The sequence below is a fragment of the Puma concolor genome, chromosome A2 (genome assembly GCF_028749965.1).
Source record: "Puma concolor isolate L17-30 chromosome A2, mPumCon1.1.hap2, whole genome shotgun sequence".
Taxonomy (NCBI): domain Eukaryota; kingdom Metazoa; phylum Chordata; class Mammalia; order Carnivora; family Felidae; genus Puma; species Puma concolor.
The window spans coordinates 78,718,546-78,737,109 of record NC_141668.1 but is presented as its reverse complement, the minus strand read 5'-3'; the positions used below and the strand labels follow the sequence as shown (position 1 = coordinate 78,737,109).

Here is an 18,564-nt window from a genome sequence, read left to right as displayed (position 1 = left end):
CTGAGTATTTTGTGAATTTGACCATGATATGGCTTGGCAGTGGACAGCTTTTGTTAAATTTAATGGGAGTTTTTGTGCTTCTTGGGTTTTGATGTCTGCATTCTTCCCCAGATTAGGGAAGTTTTCAGGTATAATTTGCTCACATAAAACTTCTGCCCACTTTTCCCTCTTTTTATCTTCTGGAACTCCTATGATATGAATGTTACTACATTTTAATAAGTTGCTGAGTTCCCTACATCTACCTTCATGATCCATCACCTTTGTTTCCCTCTTCTTTTCAGCTTCATTATTTTCCATAATTTTATCTGCTGTATCACTAATTCATTCTTCCACTTCATCCATCCTTGCTGTTATGGCATCTATTGAGGTTACATCTTGGTTATAGCATTTTAATTTTGGCCTGACTAGATTTTAGCTCTTTTATTTCTGCAGTAAGGGATTCTCTAGAGTCTTCTATGGTTTTTTCAAGCCCAGCTAGACTTTTTATAAGTTCTAGTTCAGACATCTTATATTGCATTGATTAAATCCCTGGCTGTGAGTTCTACTTCCTGCTCCTTCTTTTGGGGTGAATTTCTCTGTGTTGTCATTTTGAAGGGAAAAAGTAATAATAAAATTAAATTAAAATTTAAAATAATAAAGGAAGCTAGATCATAGGTGTGTTTTGGTCTGATTGTTAAGAGAAACGTGATAGAAAACAAAAAAGGACAAAAAAGATAAAAAGTAAAAAATTAAATAAAATTAAAAATTTGCTCTTTCTGTATCCAAGAAAAAACGAAAACAAAAACAAAAAAAACACACAAACCACAAAAAAAACTAAGGAAGCTAGATCCTGTTTCCCCTAATGCTGAAGCTTTGCAGCACTCTATGATCACTAGACTTAGTGCACGGAAGGGGTTTATGCTGGTTTTCTGGGTGTAGGGTGGGGGGCTGCTGTTTTGATTCTCAGGCCGACTTGCCCTAATGGAGAGGCACAGGGGTGGAACTTGGTGTAATGGCTCTGTTTTCCACTTGGTGGCACTATTTAACTTACTGAGGTTGATCTGTGCTGGTGAGCTAGAGGTGAAAATGGCTTCACCCTGTCTCTAGTCTCTGGAGCAGGAAGTTCACACCCTCACAGATGTGCAATCAGTAATCCCTCCTGTGTCTCCAGATTTTGTCAGATCCCTGACTTGCCAGGCCATGCCACCCTTGTGGGTTTTATCTCAGGCCGGGCTGTGTTTCAAAACCCCATACTTTAGAGACCCTTGTGGCTGGGACCTGTGCTGATCCTTTGGGGGAGCATCTTGCTGCACTCTGGTCAGTACATCCTTGTCCTAGAAACCAGCTGGATGACTGTGCAGCCACAGCAGTTTGGAGTTTATGGTAAATCGCAACACACAGCTGTTGCCAGGGTTTGCTGCCCTTACTTCGTGTCTTTGTTCTTGTATTGTTGAACTGGGCAGACCTATGGCTCCTGCCTGGTCTTTGGCCTGTGGAGAGGCCTTGTCACCTCTACCAAATGCAGGGGAACTGCTTCTCCCCTGGTGACCCAGGAGGTCCTCATACCTTGCTGCCTACTCCTGGGGCTCTGCCGTGCTTCCTCGTCAAAGCATTGCCAGGCGCTAACCTCTGAGATTTCAGACTCTGTACTCTGCTATTTATAAAAACTGGTGGTATTGAAATTTTCTGCTTTTACCTGTGAATCGTTTGGGGGAATAGTTTTTTTGAGCACTCCTCTGTGCTATTTCGCTCTTTTTTTTCTTCACTCTTAGCCTATGTCTCCATGATCAGAGATACCTCCCCACTGCAGCTACTCTGACTCTTTTCTCCCAAATCAACTCTCTGCAGTTCCTACCTTCCCCAGGTCTTTTTTTTTTTTTTTTTCTGTTTGTAGATGTGAAACTTTGTTCTCTAAGACTTCTGATCGATTTCTTGGGTGTTCAGAATGATTTGATATTTATCTAGCTGTGTGGGGTAGGAGGCAAGCTTAGGGTCGCCATATTCCTCTCCCATCTTACTTGGCTTCCCCATGTAAACGTTATTGAAATGAGTAGAAAAATAGAAGTTCTGAATTGAGAAATACAAAACTCCAAAATGAACAAATGTAGTACAGTATCTGAACAAAAAAGTACAATATCTGAAATAAAACATTGAATATGTGGGTCTTTATAGCAAAATGGAGATAATAGAGATGTTTATGAATTTGAAATTAGATCAGTAGAAATTACCCATCCTGAAGAACAGAGCTTCTGAAACCTGTTGGACAGTAGCAAAAGAGAGCAGAAAGCAGTGGAACAATATCTTTTAAAGTTTTAAAAGAAAAAAACTGAAAACTCAGAATTCTATCTCTGGTGGAAACATAGGTTAGGAATGAAGGCAAAGCAAATACTCCAATGAAGGAAAACTAGAATTGTTACTAGTACCCCTGATCTGAAAGAAATGCTAATGAAAGCTCTTCCCTTCATAAAGGGAGATGATACCAGAGGGAAACTTGGAATTCATGAATGAAGAAAGAACAATAGAAATGGTGAATATCTAAGTTACATAGCAGATATTTTTTCTTCTGAGTATTTTAAAAATATGACTATTGTAAGTGAAAATTACTAACATTTATCTTTTCATGTATAAGGGACGCTTAAAACAAGTAATGGAAAGTAAAGGGACCAATGTGGTCATCTATTTTACTTCAAATAGTAAATTAAAAACTCTAGACTGTTATAGATGAGATATTATATTGTAAGCGCTAAAGCAACAACTGTAAAAATACCAAGAGACTTAACCCAAGAGCCAGTAAATAGATTAAAATAGATTAAAATTGAGATTAAAAATACTCAAATGAGCTGAAAGAAGGCCAGAAAAAATGAAGGCGTAAACAGAAAATAAAATGGTAAACCTAAATCCAACCATATTACTAAATGCATTAAATATACATTATATAAAATATAAATTGCTTTAAATATAAATGATGCACCAATTAAAAGAGACAGTTAAAAAAAAAAAACAGACTCATAGGGCATCTGGGTGGCTCAGTCAGTTAAGCGTTTGACTTTGGCTCAGGTCATGATCTTGCAGTTTGTGAGTTTGAGCCCCATGTTGGACTCTGTGCTGATAGCTCAGAGCCTGGAGCCTGCTTCAGAATCTGTGTCTCCCTCTCTCTTTGCCCCTCCTCTGTTCACACTCTGTCTCTCTTTATCTCAGAAATAAACATTTAAAAAAAAAGACTCAATATATAAAGAAACCTACTTTAAATATAGTGACACAGATAGGTTAACAGTAAAAGAAAAGAAAAAGATATTGCGTGCAGAAACTAATTGAAAGAAAGTTGGAGTTGACTATATTAACATAAGGAAAAATAGATTTCAGAATAAGGAAAATTGGTGGGATTGAAGGTGGACGTTTACATAGTAAAAAGTCAATTTGCCAAGAAGATAAATCCTAAACAACAGAGCTTCAAAAAGCAAAAGCTGTTAGAACTGACTAGAGAACTAGAAAATAGAATAATCCACAATTAAACATTGCAACTTCAGTAATCCTTTTCTAATATAGATCAAGTAGACCTAAAATCAGTAAGGACAAAAAAGACCTGAACAATATTATCAACCAACTGACTTAACTGACATTTATAAAACAGCTCATCCAACAACTGCAGAATATGTGTGTTTTTCAAGGGCAAATAGAGTATTCAGAAAGATCTGATTCTGAGCCATTACACAAACCTTTAAAATTTTTTAAAGAATTGAAATCATATAAAGTATATTCTCTGATTATAAATAATCTAGAAATTAAAAACAGGAGAATCTGAAAAATCACCAAAATTTGAAAATTAAAAAAAAAAAAAAACTTGTAAATAACTCATGGGTCAAAGAGTAAGTCTCAAGGAAAATTACAAAGTATTTTAAATTGAATGTAAAATGAAAATGCATCATAGAAGAAAACATATCACAAGAAAAAAATTAAAGGCTAGTATCCCTCATGAACACAGATGCACAAATCCTTAACAAAATATTAGCAAACTGAATTCAAGAGCACATTAAAAGTATTCTACACCATGATCACGTAGGATTTATTCCAGGGATACAAAGCTGATACAACATCAGCTTTGTGGAAGTGAATCAGTATGATACACTGCATTAACAACATGAAGAATAAAAATCATTATTACCTCACAGAAGCATTTGAGAAAATTCAACATCCATTTATGATAAAAATTCTCAACAAAGTAGATATAGGAGGGAACACACTTCAACATATTAAAGGCCATATATGACAAGCCCATAGTTAACCCCACACGAAGCAGTGAAAAGCTGAAAGCTTTTCCTCTAAATTAAGGAACAAGACAAGGATGCTCATTCTTAACACTTTTATTCAATATTGTATTGGAAGTCCTAACCAGAGCAATTAGGCAAGAAAAGGAAATAAAAAGCATCCATATTAGAAAGGAAGAAATAAAACTGTCAATATTTGTAGATGACAGGACTTTATGTATAGAAAACTCTAAGGGCTCCATTAAAAAACTGTTAGAAGTAATAAATTCAGTCAAGTTGCAGGATACTAATAAACAAATTCAGTCGAGTTGCGGGATAACACATATCATAGGGGTGGCCCTGTTGGTTAAGCATCCAACTCTTGATATGAGCTCAGGTCACGATCTTACAGTTCATGAATTCAAGCCCCACATTGGTCTCTGTGCTAATGGTTGCAGAGCCTGCTTGGGATTCTCTCTCTCTGTGCCCCTCCCTCACTCATGGTTTCTCTCTCTCAAAATAAATAAAACAATTTTTTAAAAATATGTTGTATTTCTATACACTAGTGATGAACTATCAGAAAGATAACAATCCCATGTACAGTTGCATCAAAAAGAATAAAATACCTAGGAATTAATTTTACCAAGGCGAAAGACTTGTATATTGAAAACTATAAGACAATAATGAAAGAAATTGAAAAAGACACAAATAAATGCAAACACAAATTCTATGTTCATTTCAAGCTATCTTACAAAGCTTTATTAATTAATATAGTATGGTGGTGTCATGAGAACAGTCCCATAGATCAGTGGAACAGAATGGAGAACTCAGAAATAACCCCCCATATAAATGGCCAATTAATTTATTACAAAGGAGCCAAGAATAAACATTGGGAAAGGACAGCCTCTGCGATAAAATTGGATAGCCATAGGAAAAGAATGAAACTGGACCGCTTTCTTATACTGTATACAATAAATTAACTCCAAATGGATTAAAGACAAATGCAAGACCTGTAGAAACTCCTGGAAGAAACCCCATAGGCTGTAAGCGCCTTGGCATAAGTCTTGGTGGTGATTTTTTAAACCTGAGACCAAATGCAAAAGCAACACAAAAATAAACAAGTGGGAACTACATCAAACTAAAAGTTTCTGCAAAGCAAAGGAAACTAGCAACTAAGTGAAAAAGCAACTTACTGAATGGGAGAAAATATATGCAAAACATCTATCTAGGAAGGGGTTAATATCTAAAATATATAAAGAACTCCTACAACTCAATAGCAAAAACAAATACTGATTTAAAATTAGGCAGAACATCTAAATAGACATTTTTCTAAGAAGACATAAAGATGGCCAACAGATACATGAAAAGATATTCAACATTACTCCTCATCAGGAAATGCAAATCAAAACCACAATCACCTCACACCTGTCAGAATGTCTGTTACCAAAAAGACAAGCAGTAACAAGTGTTGGTGAGGACGCAGAGAATAGGAAACACTTGTGCACTGTCAGTGGGGGTGTAAATTGGTGTAGTCACTATGGAAAACAATATGGAGATACCTCAAAAAATTAAAAATAGAACTATATGATCCATCAATTCTGCTTTCTGTTATCTGAAGAAAACAAAAACACTAACTCAAAAGGTATCTGTGCCCCCCATGTTCATTACAGTATTATTTATAGTAGCCTCGATATGGAAACAACCTATGTGTCCATAAAGGAATGAACAGATAAAGAAGATGTGGTATATATATATATATATATATATATATATATATATATATATATATATATACACACACACCATGGAATATTATCCAGACTTAAAAAAACAAAAACAAAAACAGAATGAAATCTTGCCATTTCTGACAACATGTAATGGACCTCAAGGGCATTACACTAAATGAAATAAATCCAAGAAAGACAGAAAACATATGCTCTTTCTTAATATGTGGAGTCTAAAAAAAAAATAAATTTAAAATACAAAGTTCATAGATAGAACAGATTGGTTCTGCCAGAGGTGAGGGATGGGAAGATAGGAGAAATGGGTGAACTTAAAATAAATTCTTTAATAATAAAAAGAAAGTATTTTGAACTGAATGAAAAATTAATATGCATTATATCAAAATTTGTGATATGTGGTTAAAACTGTGCTTAGAAAGATATTTAAAGCATTAAAATATTGTATTAGAAAAGAGGAAAGGTCTAAAGTCAATAATCTAAACTACTACCTTAGGAAACTAAAAGAATAAAATTAAGCCAAAAGCAAACAAAAACATGAAGCAGAAATCAATGAAATAAAAAAACTATAAAAATGATAAAGTCAATGACATGAAAGCTGTTTGAAAACATTCATAGAATTCATAAACCTCTGGTTAGACTGACCAAGAAAAAGAGAAGACACAAATTACCAGTATCAGAGTGAAAGAGGGCATCTTACTGCAGACTCTATATTCAAAAGGTAAGTGAATACTGTGAATAACTCTGACTGTAAATTCGACAACTCCTATGAAATGGACTGATTTCTTGACAGACAAACCTAACAAAACTTACAAAGAAATAGATAACCTAACTAATATCTATTAGTAGCCAAAAACCTTATAACAAAGAAAACTCAAGGCCTAAATAGTTGTACTGTTGATTGTGACCAACTGTTTAACAAAGAAGTAATAGCAATCCTCCTCAATCTTTTCCCCAAAAGAAGAGACAATACTTACCAACTCATTTTATGAGGTCAGCATTAGCCTGATACAACACTAGACAAAAATCACACAAGAAAAGGAAACTATACACTGATACTCTTTGTGGACATAGACACTAGAATCGTTGATAAAATATTAACAAATCAAAAGGTCGTTTTAGTATTTGAAAATCAATGAATGTATTTCATTTTATTAACAGATTAAAGAATAAAAATCATAGAATCATCTCAATAGATAATTTGACAACGATTCAACATTAATTTACGATAAAAGCTCTTCACCAACCAAGTATTTATTAGAAGAGAACTTCCTTAAAAACCATTGTGTTTGGGCTACCATAACAGAACACCATAGACTGGGTGGTTATAAATAACAGAAATGTATTTCTCACATTTCTGGAGGCTGGTAAATTAAAGATCGTGCCACTGGCAGATATGTCTGGTGAGGGCCTGCTTCTTGGTTTGTAGCTACCATCTTTTTGCTTTGTCTTCAAATGGCAGAAGGAACAAAGGAGCTTTCTGTGGTGTGTTTTATAAAGGCCTTAATCCCATTCATGGGGGTGTTTGACCTAATTACTTCCCAAAGGCTTCTCCACCAAATACCATCTCACTGGGGATGAGGTTTTGACAATGGGTGGTCACAAATGTTTGGTCTGCAGTAGGCATCTATAGAAGTCTGCAACAAGGTTTCTCCACTTTAGTGCTGCTGACATTTTGGACAAGATAATTTTTCTAAAACTGAACATTAAGATGTCACTTCTTTCGATATTAGTCTATGGATTCAATTCAATCGCAGATTCTCAGCAGGCTTTTTTGTAGATACCAGACTAATTCTGTATATGGCCAGACAAATAACTAGACTAGACCAAACAGTTTCATAAAGGAAGAACAAAGTTGTATACTGAAACTATCTAAGACTTACTGTCAGGATACACTGCGTAAAACAGTGTGTTATTAGTGAAAGCTCAGATAGGTAGGTAGGTAGAGAGATAGAATGGAATAGAGTCCAGAAGTAGATCCACACAACTATTCTTGATTGGCTTTTAGCAAAGATGAAAAGGCACATTCACTGGTGAAATGGTAATCTTTTTAACAGGTACACTGGGATACCTGTATGCAAAAAATGAACATTGGCCCATCCCTCACACTGTATACAAAAGTTATTTCAAACTGGATCATAGACTAAATTTAAAAGTACAAAAATATTAAAACTATAGAACACCTTTGTTATGTTCAATTAGGCTAATATATTTTAGATACAACAATGGAAATTTAATCCATAAAAGCCAAAAAATAGTATAAAGTGAACCTTATCAAAATTAAAATTTTTGTCCTCCAGGAGACATTGTTAAGAGAGTAAGATAAGTCATGGGCTGGGATAAAATAGCTGCAAATCACATATTTGACAAAGGGCTTGAATCCAGAATATGCAGAGAACTGTACATATGTAATAATACATATTATTATTGTATATAACCCACTTTAAAAATGGGCCAACCCATTTTAAAAATGGGCCAAAGATTTGAATGGCTACTTCACCTGAGATGATACACACATGCCATGTGATCACATGAGAAGATGCTTAACCTCATTAGTCATTTTGGAAATGTAATTAAAACCACAAGCAGGTGCTACAACATACCTGTATGAAATTCTGATGAGGATGGGTGGAAATTTTCAGATGTTACTTGTGGGAATGCAAAATAGTTTCCCAGAAATCCCACTCCTTTACTCAAGAGGAATTAAAAGTTATATTTACACAAAGAGCTGTTTACAGCAGCTTTATCCATAATCATTAGAATTGGAAACAACCCAAATATCCTTCATGAGATCAATGGATAAGCCAACTATTATATGTATCCATACAATGGACAAAGTCAGCAATAAAAAGGAAAAAACCCTTTTCTACACACGGCAACATGAATGAATCTCATATGCATTATGTTAAATGAAAGAAGAAGACTAAGTTAGATACTGTATGATTCCATTTATATGACATTGTCAAAAAGACTGAACTGTAGTTTCAGAGAATAGGATTATGGGTTAGAGTTGGGGGGGGGAGGGGGTAGGAGGAGGGGCAGTATTGATTATATAGCACCAGCACGAAAGAGTTGTTGTTTTATGGTTTGTTGGTTTTGTTTTGTTCTTTGATGATGGAACTATTACATATCTTAGGGTCTTGGTTACATTACTCCTTGTATTTTTCAAAAATGATAGAACTGTACACCAACATTAAATTTACTGTAAATTAAAAAATATAACTCATCCAAATTCTATTGTTGCCCATTAAAATATTTTGAAATGCGGAAAGATACCACTTTTTCATTGATAATTTTTAAAACTCCTACTCTTTGATCCCCAATTGCTTGAGGGAGTTGGGTAGTTTGTCATACAACACGGTAAAAAAGAAACCCCAAAGAGCATTCCTTTACCATCACCTTTCCACATTTTCCTTGGCTAAATGTAACTCTTACTTTTCCTCTCCTTTGAAAGTGAATCATAGCATGAGTTTCCTATTCTTCTGGAGTATATGTCTTAAACTGGGCACTTCACCTATACTTTCCTCTTTTTTTTTTTCCTCCACTTTGCCTTTTTCCCCTGATTGTTTTCACATACACATACCTATTCTCTTTGTCCCACTCTCTTACTTAGTAATCAGTCTAGGCCCTGTGCTGGGGTTTCGGGAGATTAATTAAGGTATGCTTTCATATGAAACTCTATTCTGTCTTGGAGGGCAGAAGGAGGTTACATTAACAAATAAAGGTGTATAGTAATGTCACTGAGTTATAATAGAAGTATTAATGAGCATGAGGTAGCACCAAAGAATAATGAATTAATTCTGCTTGGACAGGTCAGGAAAGGCTTTATACAGGAAAGAAGTATAAAAGTGGCTCAAATTAAAATTAAAGTTTAATTCTTTAAGATGTCATCTGTGACTTTGATTATAGACTGTAGTCTAGACTAAACTGTTTAGACAGTTTAAGAAAAATATGAAATTTAGTAGTAAAGTGGTCAGAAACAGTTGTGTAAACTTCAGCTAGAAGGTGTGGGGATGGGATATATAGTAGTGAATCTTGTAAAGGTTATATGGAATATAAGTGACTAGAATGAAAAACCTCTGAGTATCATAGAGGACTGCAGACTATCAATTAGTAAGATACTATTTATTAAAGAAAACAGTGATCAAATATAATGAGACCCTCCTTTACTCAAGAGAAATGAAAACTTATATTTATACCAAGAGCTGTTTACAGCAGCTTTATCCATAATCATTAAAATTGGAAACAACCCAAATTTCCTTCATGAGATGAATGGCTAAGCCAACTATTACATATATCCATACAATGGATAAACTCAGCAATAAAAAATTTCCTGTGAATTAATCTGCTAATTGTACTTATTAACACTGCCTTGCTGACTCACATTCAATTTAGATTTTGCCTTGATTCTGAATATTATTTTCTGGTTGTACTTGTGTACAGTGGACCCCTCTTTGCTTTTTACATTACTGTGTTCTAAGCCTCATCGGTCTCTTGCTTTCTCTTGACTCCACCAGGCACATTCCTGCCTTGGTGCAGTGTTTACTTGGTTTACAGTGTTTACTCCCTGTGTACAGAAAATACTTCTCCTACACATCTGCATGGTTAATTCCCCTATCCATTTCAAAATTTCTCTTTGAGGCCTAAACCCTTCCACCATATTTTAGATTCGAATTCACCTCCCTTCCTTTCACCCCCAAGCAGTCCTGACCTGTTTTTCCTGCACTATCTTTTTTAAGTCTTAATTTCTAACGTACTGTGTGACTTAGTTATTATGTTTATTGTGTATTGTCTGTCTTTACTTCCACTAAAATGTAAGCTTCACCAGGCTAAGATCTTTGTTTTTTTCATTGATGTATCCCCTGTCTCTAGTGCTTGGGATATGGTAGGCACTCAGTGAATATTTGTTGGAAAACCAGAGTCCTTGATGTAAGAATAATCATCTCTGCGTTTTTCTCCTAACAGTGTCTGGATTCAGATTCTTAAAATAAGTTAGAACGCCTGTGACTTGATGCTTTAGAATTTCTCCAATACAGTTGAACTGTTATGATACTTAGCATTGCTCAGGAACACTGGCTCGAACCTCAAAGCTCTTCCTGACTTAGATGATAAATAGTTACCTCCCCATGAGGCCACCTTTTGAAGTATCATATAAACACTGTTAGAAACAATGGATAAATATAAACCTGTTCATGTGGCTTTTGAATTTTCTTTGTTCATTTTGAAGGTCTTCCAACTTTTGATTCTTGGCTTGCACACAAAATGAGACTGGAATTGTTTCTGTAGTAACATAGGAACGCAACTCACCCAATAAAAACCCATATACTTAGGCCAAAACATGATATAAGAGATAAGAAAGAGGCCCTAAAGGTTAGCAGAATTTGGCTTTTAGACAATGGACAAGGCCATTCTGAGAAACACCCTTTTAAGTTATTCACTTGGAAATTTAGGAAAGCTCCAGCAGATTTTGTATCTCAGAAAATCATAATATTCAAGTAATTCTTGAAACATGGTATGTAGCACAGTATATTTGGTTCAGTGTCTTAAATTGCATAGGAAATAAAATTAACCTCTATATAATACAGTACATTTAAGTTTCAGTAGTAAATAAGTAAAGACAAAAAGCCTTAGTTTCTAAAGCAAGTATGATGGAAACAATTAGTAACTGACAAATTTTAAGTGTTACTCAGATTTCTATATTCTTCCTGTATCTTTTTCAATTAAATTCTATTCCTATACTGTATTTACTATTAAACTTGTAGCCATGATTATTTCTTGTTTTTCTGATGCCTTTTGAAAAGCTGCTTTCTTCACTTTAAGATTTTATTTCGTAACTGCCATATAGACTATTTGAGTTGACTTTTTAATTTAATCTTGTTCTGTATATACTTTTTATCTTCTTGGACTACCAATCATTTTTTGCCTTTCCTCTTCCCCCTACTCCTCCCAGAAGTGACAAGATATTCAGATTTAAAGCTGTAGGAAGTATTAATAAAATCTTCCAGAAATTCCAGATATAAATTGCAGCTGGCATACCTATTACATATATTACATATGTATTTGCATATGCATGTATACATATTTGTATTTCCTTTGCTATGATCTGTATTTTACCCTTAGTGTATTGTAGGCATCTTTTCATGGCCATATGGTATTTTCCATTTAATTTTGTTTTTAGTAGTTTTAAGTGAGATTAATGTATCATAAACTCATGATTTTAACCATCTTAAAATGTATAATTCACTGATTTTTAGTATATTCACATATAGTATATTCACAGTATATACTAAATACTGATTTAATGTATCCACTACTGCGTGGTTCCAGAACATTTTTATCACCCTAAAAATAAATTCTATACCCATTAAGTGGTTACTTCTTTTCTCTCCACCCTACTTCCCTGGCAACCACTAATTTACTTTCAGTTTTTATGGATTTAGTTATTCTGGATATTTCATGTAAATGAAATCATAAAATATATGATCTTCTGTGTTTGGCTTCTTTCACTTAGCATAAAGTTTTCAAGGTTCGTGCATGTTGTAATGTGTATGAGTAGTTCATTCATCCTTTTATGGCTATCCATTATATGGATATAACACATTTAGTGTATCTAGTTAAGGAACATTAGATTGTTTCTACTTTTTTTCTCTCAAATAATGCTGTTGTGAATATTCATGTACAACGTTTTGTTTGAACAAATGTTTTCTTTTTTTGAGTATATTTCCATTTCATATTTAACAAGTGAATAATATTCTAATGCATGAATTAACCATAATTAATATTTATTATTTCCTAATTTTCTCTTTCATAAGCATGGTGTTTTATCCCTGAACATTTATGTTTATGTAGTTTTCTGATTTATTTAAAATTATTTCCTGTTAGTGGTACTAGCTAATGAATTCTTAGAGTTACAATTACTGAAATCATAGGGTGTACATTCTGATTTATATACTCTTACTTCAATATATGTTGCTACATTGTCTACCAGAAAAGCTGTACCAATAATAATGTATATAATTGTTATTTTTTTTCATGTCCTCATTGTATCATTGTTAATATTAAAAATTTTTAACCTGATAGGGGAAAATATCTTTTTGGCCTTTTATTGATATGAAATATATTAAATATTCTGTTATTTTAACTTGCATTTATTTGCAAATGAGATAGAGTATATTTTCATGTTTACTAAAAATCTTTTTTTGTAATTTTCTGATTATGACCTTTGCTTATTTTCTGGAGTGAGTTTTCTTAATAACCCGAGAATAGAAAAAAAAAAACAACAACTTTTTACATCGCATGGAACTAGCTTTAATGTAGCCCATTTTGATCAATAATGGCTTTTTTCTTTCCTCCCTGTTGGTGGTCTTTTTACGTGATTACTATTGGTATTATTTTCTGCTTATTTTTTATTTGAGTGTTTATTATTTCTGTTTTAAAATATCTGAAATATTTTTCTTCTTTTGGTTTTATAATGTTTTATATAACTTGTGAATGTTTATAATTCTAAAACCCATAATCCCCCCATACTTGGATATTTGCTTCTGTTTGGAGCCATATGATTGTAGTGGTAGTACTCTTAATTACTGTATTTGCTGTAAGCATTTCCGGGTGAAGAGCAAGAAAAATGTCTTTAGTATTTGTACTTATTTGTAGATACAGACAAAATAGTCTTTATGTTTTACAACCAAACCAGAATTTTCAAGGAGTAATTTTAATCCCCCAGTTTAAATATTTATTTACAGAATGAGAGATTTAATAGTGGTTTTAATCTTTGTTATTTTTCGATTATTTTTCAGGTTTATTTTACATGAACTTTAACTTCCAAACCCCATTAAATTAAGAATGCCAAATTTAGATTTGGCTTCTGAATGTGAATACCACTATGTGGTATTTCTATGTGAATAGAAAAAAATACTATGACAATACTTAAATAATATCTACCATTGATAACATTGCCTCAGATATTTTTGAAAATCTTTTTTAAATACATGAGAGAGGGAAAGAAATTTATAATTCTACCCGATAATACAGATTCTTGGATTTAGCAGGAATTAATGGTTTCTGATGGTAGTTCATACTTATGTTTATTTATCTGTATTTGTAGCCAGAAAAATAATGCAATATTTCCAGTTTGACCTGATGATTTTTGTGGAATTAGCATAGAGTAACTTACAGTACTTGTAATTATCAAGTTATATTTTGCTTAAGTAATGGAAAGTTGCTGTCTCATTAAATTTTTTAATACATAAATTCAACAGTTTTGATCACTTTTAATGCTCAAATATTGCTCACATATTTCTCATGTTTACACAACAGGGAGGAGATTGCATAGTTTAATGGACTTTAGTTCATTTTTGTAAGGCATCATAATAATTTTATGTTCTACATCTTTCTGCATTTCTAATTTCAGGAGTTGTTTGTTCATGTAACTTAATATTTTTATTTTATTAAAATTCTTTTTACATGTCTTTCCTTTAAAGTCACTATGACTCTTAAAATGTAAAATGTTTTCAAAGTTTTGATACTCAGTTTTCAAAAATTATTGAATGAATGAACAAATGGTTTTGTTTCTAATGCACCTACTATCTACCTATAAATGTCATTTAAAAAGAATTTTTTTAATATTTATTTATTTTGAGAGACAGCATGAGCGGGGTATGGATGGAGAGAGAGGCACATTTGTTGCCAAAAAATTGAAGAATAAATGTCATATTCATGCATTAGAATTAAATTCAGCTTATCACCAAGGCAGATTTACTTGTGGTCAGTAATCTTTTCTGTTTGAGGGCCAGTTTCCACATTAGTGAAAAGATTATAGTTGCATTTATTTTCAGTTGTTTGTGAAAGTTCAGTACTGTTTGGGTTAGAAAATTCTGTTTTCAGTATGATTAAATATTCTTTTATTATATCCATCTCTGAGTAGACTCTTTGGCTGAAATCTCAGAAATTAAGTTAACACCTACTATAACTATGTGTGATATGGTTGTAATGGTGCACTTGAATGAATTTTGTTTTTGAACAAAAACACTTTCTGTTTATTTGGTTTATTTGGTCTTGTGTAAACTTATTCTAAGGTACTTAATGGTAAAAATACTATTTTACTTTCTCTTAACATTACTATATTTTGTAACAAAGGGTTTTATTTTAGTTGCAAATGAGAACGTTTTTTCCAAACAGAACTCCTTGAGCCACTCTGAAATAATGTGATTTGTGGTTCACTTATTTACTTTTTTGGCAACAACTGTGCTAAGAATTTAAATTTTGTATGAAAAATATTCACCCCAGCCACACTAGATATTTATTGCCTGTTTTTTCTTCCTTCCTTCCTTCCTTCCTTCCTTCCTTCCTTCCTTCCTTCCTTCCTTCCTTCCTTCCGCTATCATTGAGAACTCATAACCAACCAGGAAAACCAGTTGACTGATTCTCCTCTGTCAAATCTTGTCTTATGAATAGAGCAGCATGAAATTACAGCGAACAGAAATGGGTCTAGGCAGACTCTCCCTGGGCCTCTTCTTTCTCATCTATAAAATGAAAGCAGTGTTGAAATTTGATTACAGATAATTTGGAATCTAGTGGATGGTTATTTGGTCTGGATGCTTCTGGTTGTTTATAACTGACCTAGAGTGAGATATTATATTATGATTAAAGCAGTTAAGTCCTACAAATAAGTGAAAGCATTTTAACTTTAAAAAAATTGTTTTTAATGTTTTATTTATTTTTGAGAGAGAGACAGAGTGTGAGTGGGGTAGGGACAGAGAGAGAGGGAGACACAGAATCTGAAGCAGGCTCCAGGCTCTGAGCTGTCAGCACAGCCCAACATGGGGCTTGAACCCATGGACCGTGAGATCATGACCTGAGCCAAAGTAGGACGTTTAACCGACCCAGCCACACAGGCTCCCCAGCATTTTAACTTGTTAAATTTTCGCGTGATATTTTACAGCCAAAATAAAAACTTTACATAATGAGGACATAAAGGCTAACATACTAACAGCTTTAAAAAAAAACCTAATCTATAAATTGTGATTTATAGTAGAGTTAGTAACTATTTCTTCATACCAGGGGTTAAGTCATGACATAAATCTGGACATGATACACCTTATTTGATACATTTTTTGAAGTAAAATTTCTTTAAGATTTTCATAGAAATTGTTTTTACATTGATAACTTTTTTGATTATGTTAATAACTACAAATAATACACATAACTTATTTTTAGGGCAAAGATAATAATTGTGGTTTAAACATTAAGAATTGGTATTCTTAATATTTGCAATGAAAAGCATTCTATTCTGACTTACATTTCAATGCTGAGACATTTTCATTTTTCTGGTGGTTGTAGTAACAACATGATGTTGTAAACATCATGTTTCAACTAGGGTACCAAATTATAATTCCTTTTGGATATGTGTTTCCAAATTTAATGTTGGTTAAAAATGTTATACATTGAGGTAGGATAGAGAGTGAGTGGTTAACACATAGATGTAGCCAATAGCGCAAACTATATATGTCTTCTAACTTTTATTTTCATACATTACTGACTGTGCAGTTGATTTTGTTTGGTTTCGTAAAAGGTATAAATATTTGGTAACGTATATGGGACCATGTCCTGTTGGAGATTTCAGTGTTTGGTTATGAGAGACGAAAAGATCATTTTGGGGGACTGCGACTTTAGAAATTTGGCTTTGAAATTTTCCTGTATAATTATACTAGGAATTTTCAAACAACATAGCAACAATTTACAGTACTTTTCCACATGGTGGTTGTTAAACAATAATTGGAAGATGTAGAAGACGTATTTTGCATGAACCAGGCATTTAGTTAACATTCCTTAAACTGAACAACTCTCTACTTGATCTCTAAGTGGTGTTCTCATAATTCACAAAAGAAAAAAAAAAAAACATACTAACTATTCTTAGGCCAAAAAAGCAAGAGAGCTGATCTTTAAAATGAGTTTGCTTATAACTTTTACAAAAGTTACCAGGTAGAAAGTATATATATTTTTACAGTTGAAAATGTTATAAGCTGTATAGTTTAATATTAATAGTTTAATAGTAGTTTTCCTAACCAATCTTATAAATTCTGAGGTGCAAAGGTAGCAGATTCATTCAAGCTTTTGCTCTTTTTTGCCCTGTCAACATTGGCGTATCAATTTTGGGAAGAATGATGGCCCTGACACAAACAGGGAACCTATTTCTGTGACTTGCAAATACCTTCCCTTCTCCAGTAGAACAGGATACAAGGGACCAACTTGATTTAAGTGCTAGGTGTATCTCATATTCATCTTAACTGAGTTCATTTTATTTATTAGGTAAAACTAGTGTTTACTGCACCGAGATAATGTGTAGCCATCTTATTTGGGCTATTCACTTTGCAATTGTAAACTTGATAGCAGGTTTCTTAAATGTCTGTGTGTTGTTGTTGTTGTTGTTTATTTTTTTTAAAGAGATATCCCAAAGTTGCAGATGGCTGGCTCATCTCCAAATACCTCTTCAAGGTACTCTATGCTGGTGATGTCTCCCGCCACTGAGCTGCGCGGGAGCATGGAATTGACTTACTGGGGAGGGCTGTATCAGTTAAGTGATCTTTTTTAGTACATTGCATGGGTTTTGCAAAGCTTTCTTGTTTTGTTTTGGTTAATCCAGAGAGCACAAATATGCTTATGCTAATTTTTAAATTAATATCTTGATGTAAACCCACTCAATATAATTATTTACTTTCCTTCCTTTCTCAGTGACCCCCTCCACATTTCTCTATGTTCCATGGTTTTAATGACTTTTATTAATTACATCTATCAGTGTAATTTACATTTTATTATAACTCAATGATATGATAATTATTAGTTATTTCCTCATTTTTGTAACTATTGTGTAATAATATTTGTATTACATGCTAACTGGGGGCTTAGGGAAGCTGTGTGATTTTAACAGTCACTCAATGAAACATACATGGGCAGTATCAATAACTTCTTTGCCATTCTTGAACCATTAGTGGGAATATATTTCTTAGTTTCCTTTCTCCCAGGTAGAATGCATGCTTTTATTCACTTATTCAAAACTTTTTAATTGAGTTCCTGCTGTCTGCAAAAACACTGCTGGGCTCTGTACTTATGACCTAGCCTTTTGTTATATTTTTTAATTAGAAAAGAAATATATAGTCATTCTTTCTAAGGATTATAATTAAGACAAAAGATAGAAAGTAGAAAACAAATGTCTTCTTATTAACCCTCATTTCCACAAGTAATCATTTTAAACAGTTTCGTTTGTTTCATGTTCTCTACATACAGCCTTAATCACTACTGAAACAAATTATGCTTGATTTCTTTGGGGCTGCACATTGATGTGCTGCTCTCTTTATGGATTTCAGCCTTCAGTATTCTAATTCAATCTGCCAGTAGTCTAAGCCTTATGTTAAAACACTGGTAGAAGGAAAAAACAAAACCTTTGTACTCTACTCAGAAAGATGGTAAAATTACTGGGATAAAAAGCTTATTAAGTCAAATTCAATTTTTGGATTTTTGGTGAACCTGGTCATCTTAAATTTTGTGGAAGGTTAAGAATGGACTCAGTTTTACAGTATAGATACATATTATTGGTATTTGTGGTA

General features: G+C 33.3%; 2 protein-coding genes across 6 annotated transcripts in view; one reads left to right on the top strand and one right to left on the bottom strand.

Annotated features, from left to right (window-relative positions):
• Positions 1–18,564, top strand: part of RUNDC3B (RUN domain containing 3B) — a 148,537-nt gene that overhangs the window by 34,543 nt on the left and 95,430 nt on the right. For 2 of the 5 annotated variants that reach the window (XM_086696784.1, XM_086696782.1), the window contains exon 3: positions 17,405–17,455. The exons of 2 other annotated variants lie outside the window; for them this stretch is intronic. In XM_086696784.1, coding sequence (XP_086552910.1) covers positions 17,405–17,455 — 51 coding nt within the window. Of the gene's footprint in view, positions 1–17,404; positions 17,534–18,564 lie in introns of all 5 variants that reach the window. One more of the 5 variants, XM_086696785.1, reaches the window with a different exon arrangement.
• Positions 1–18,564, bottom strand: part of ABCB1 (ATP binding cassette subfamily B member 1) — a 248,730-nt gene that overhangs the window by 212,210 nt on the left and 17,956 nt on the right. The gene's annotated exons all lie outside the window — the stretch shown is intronic.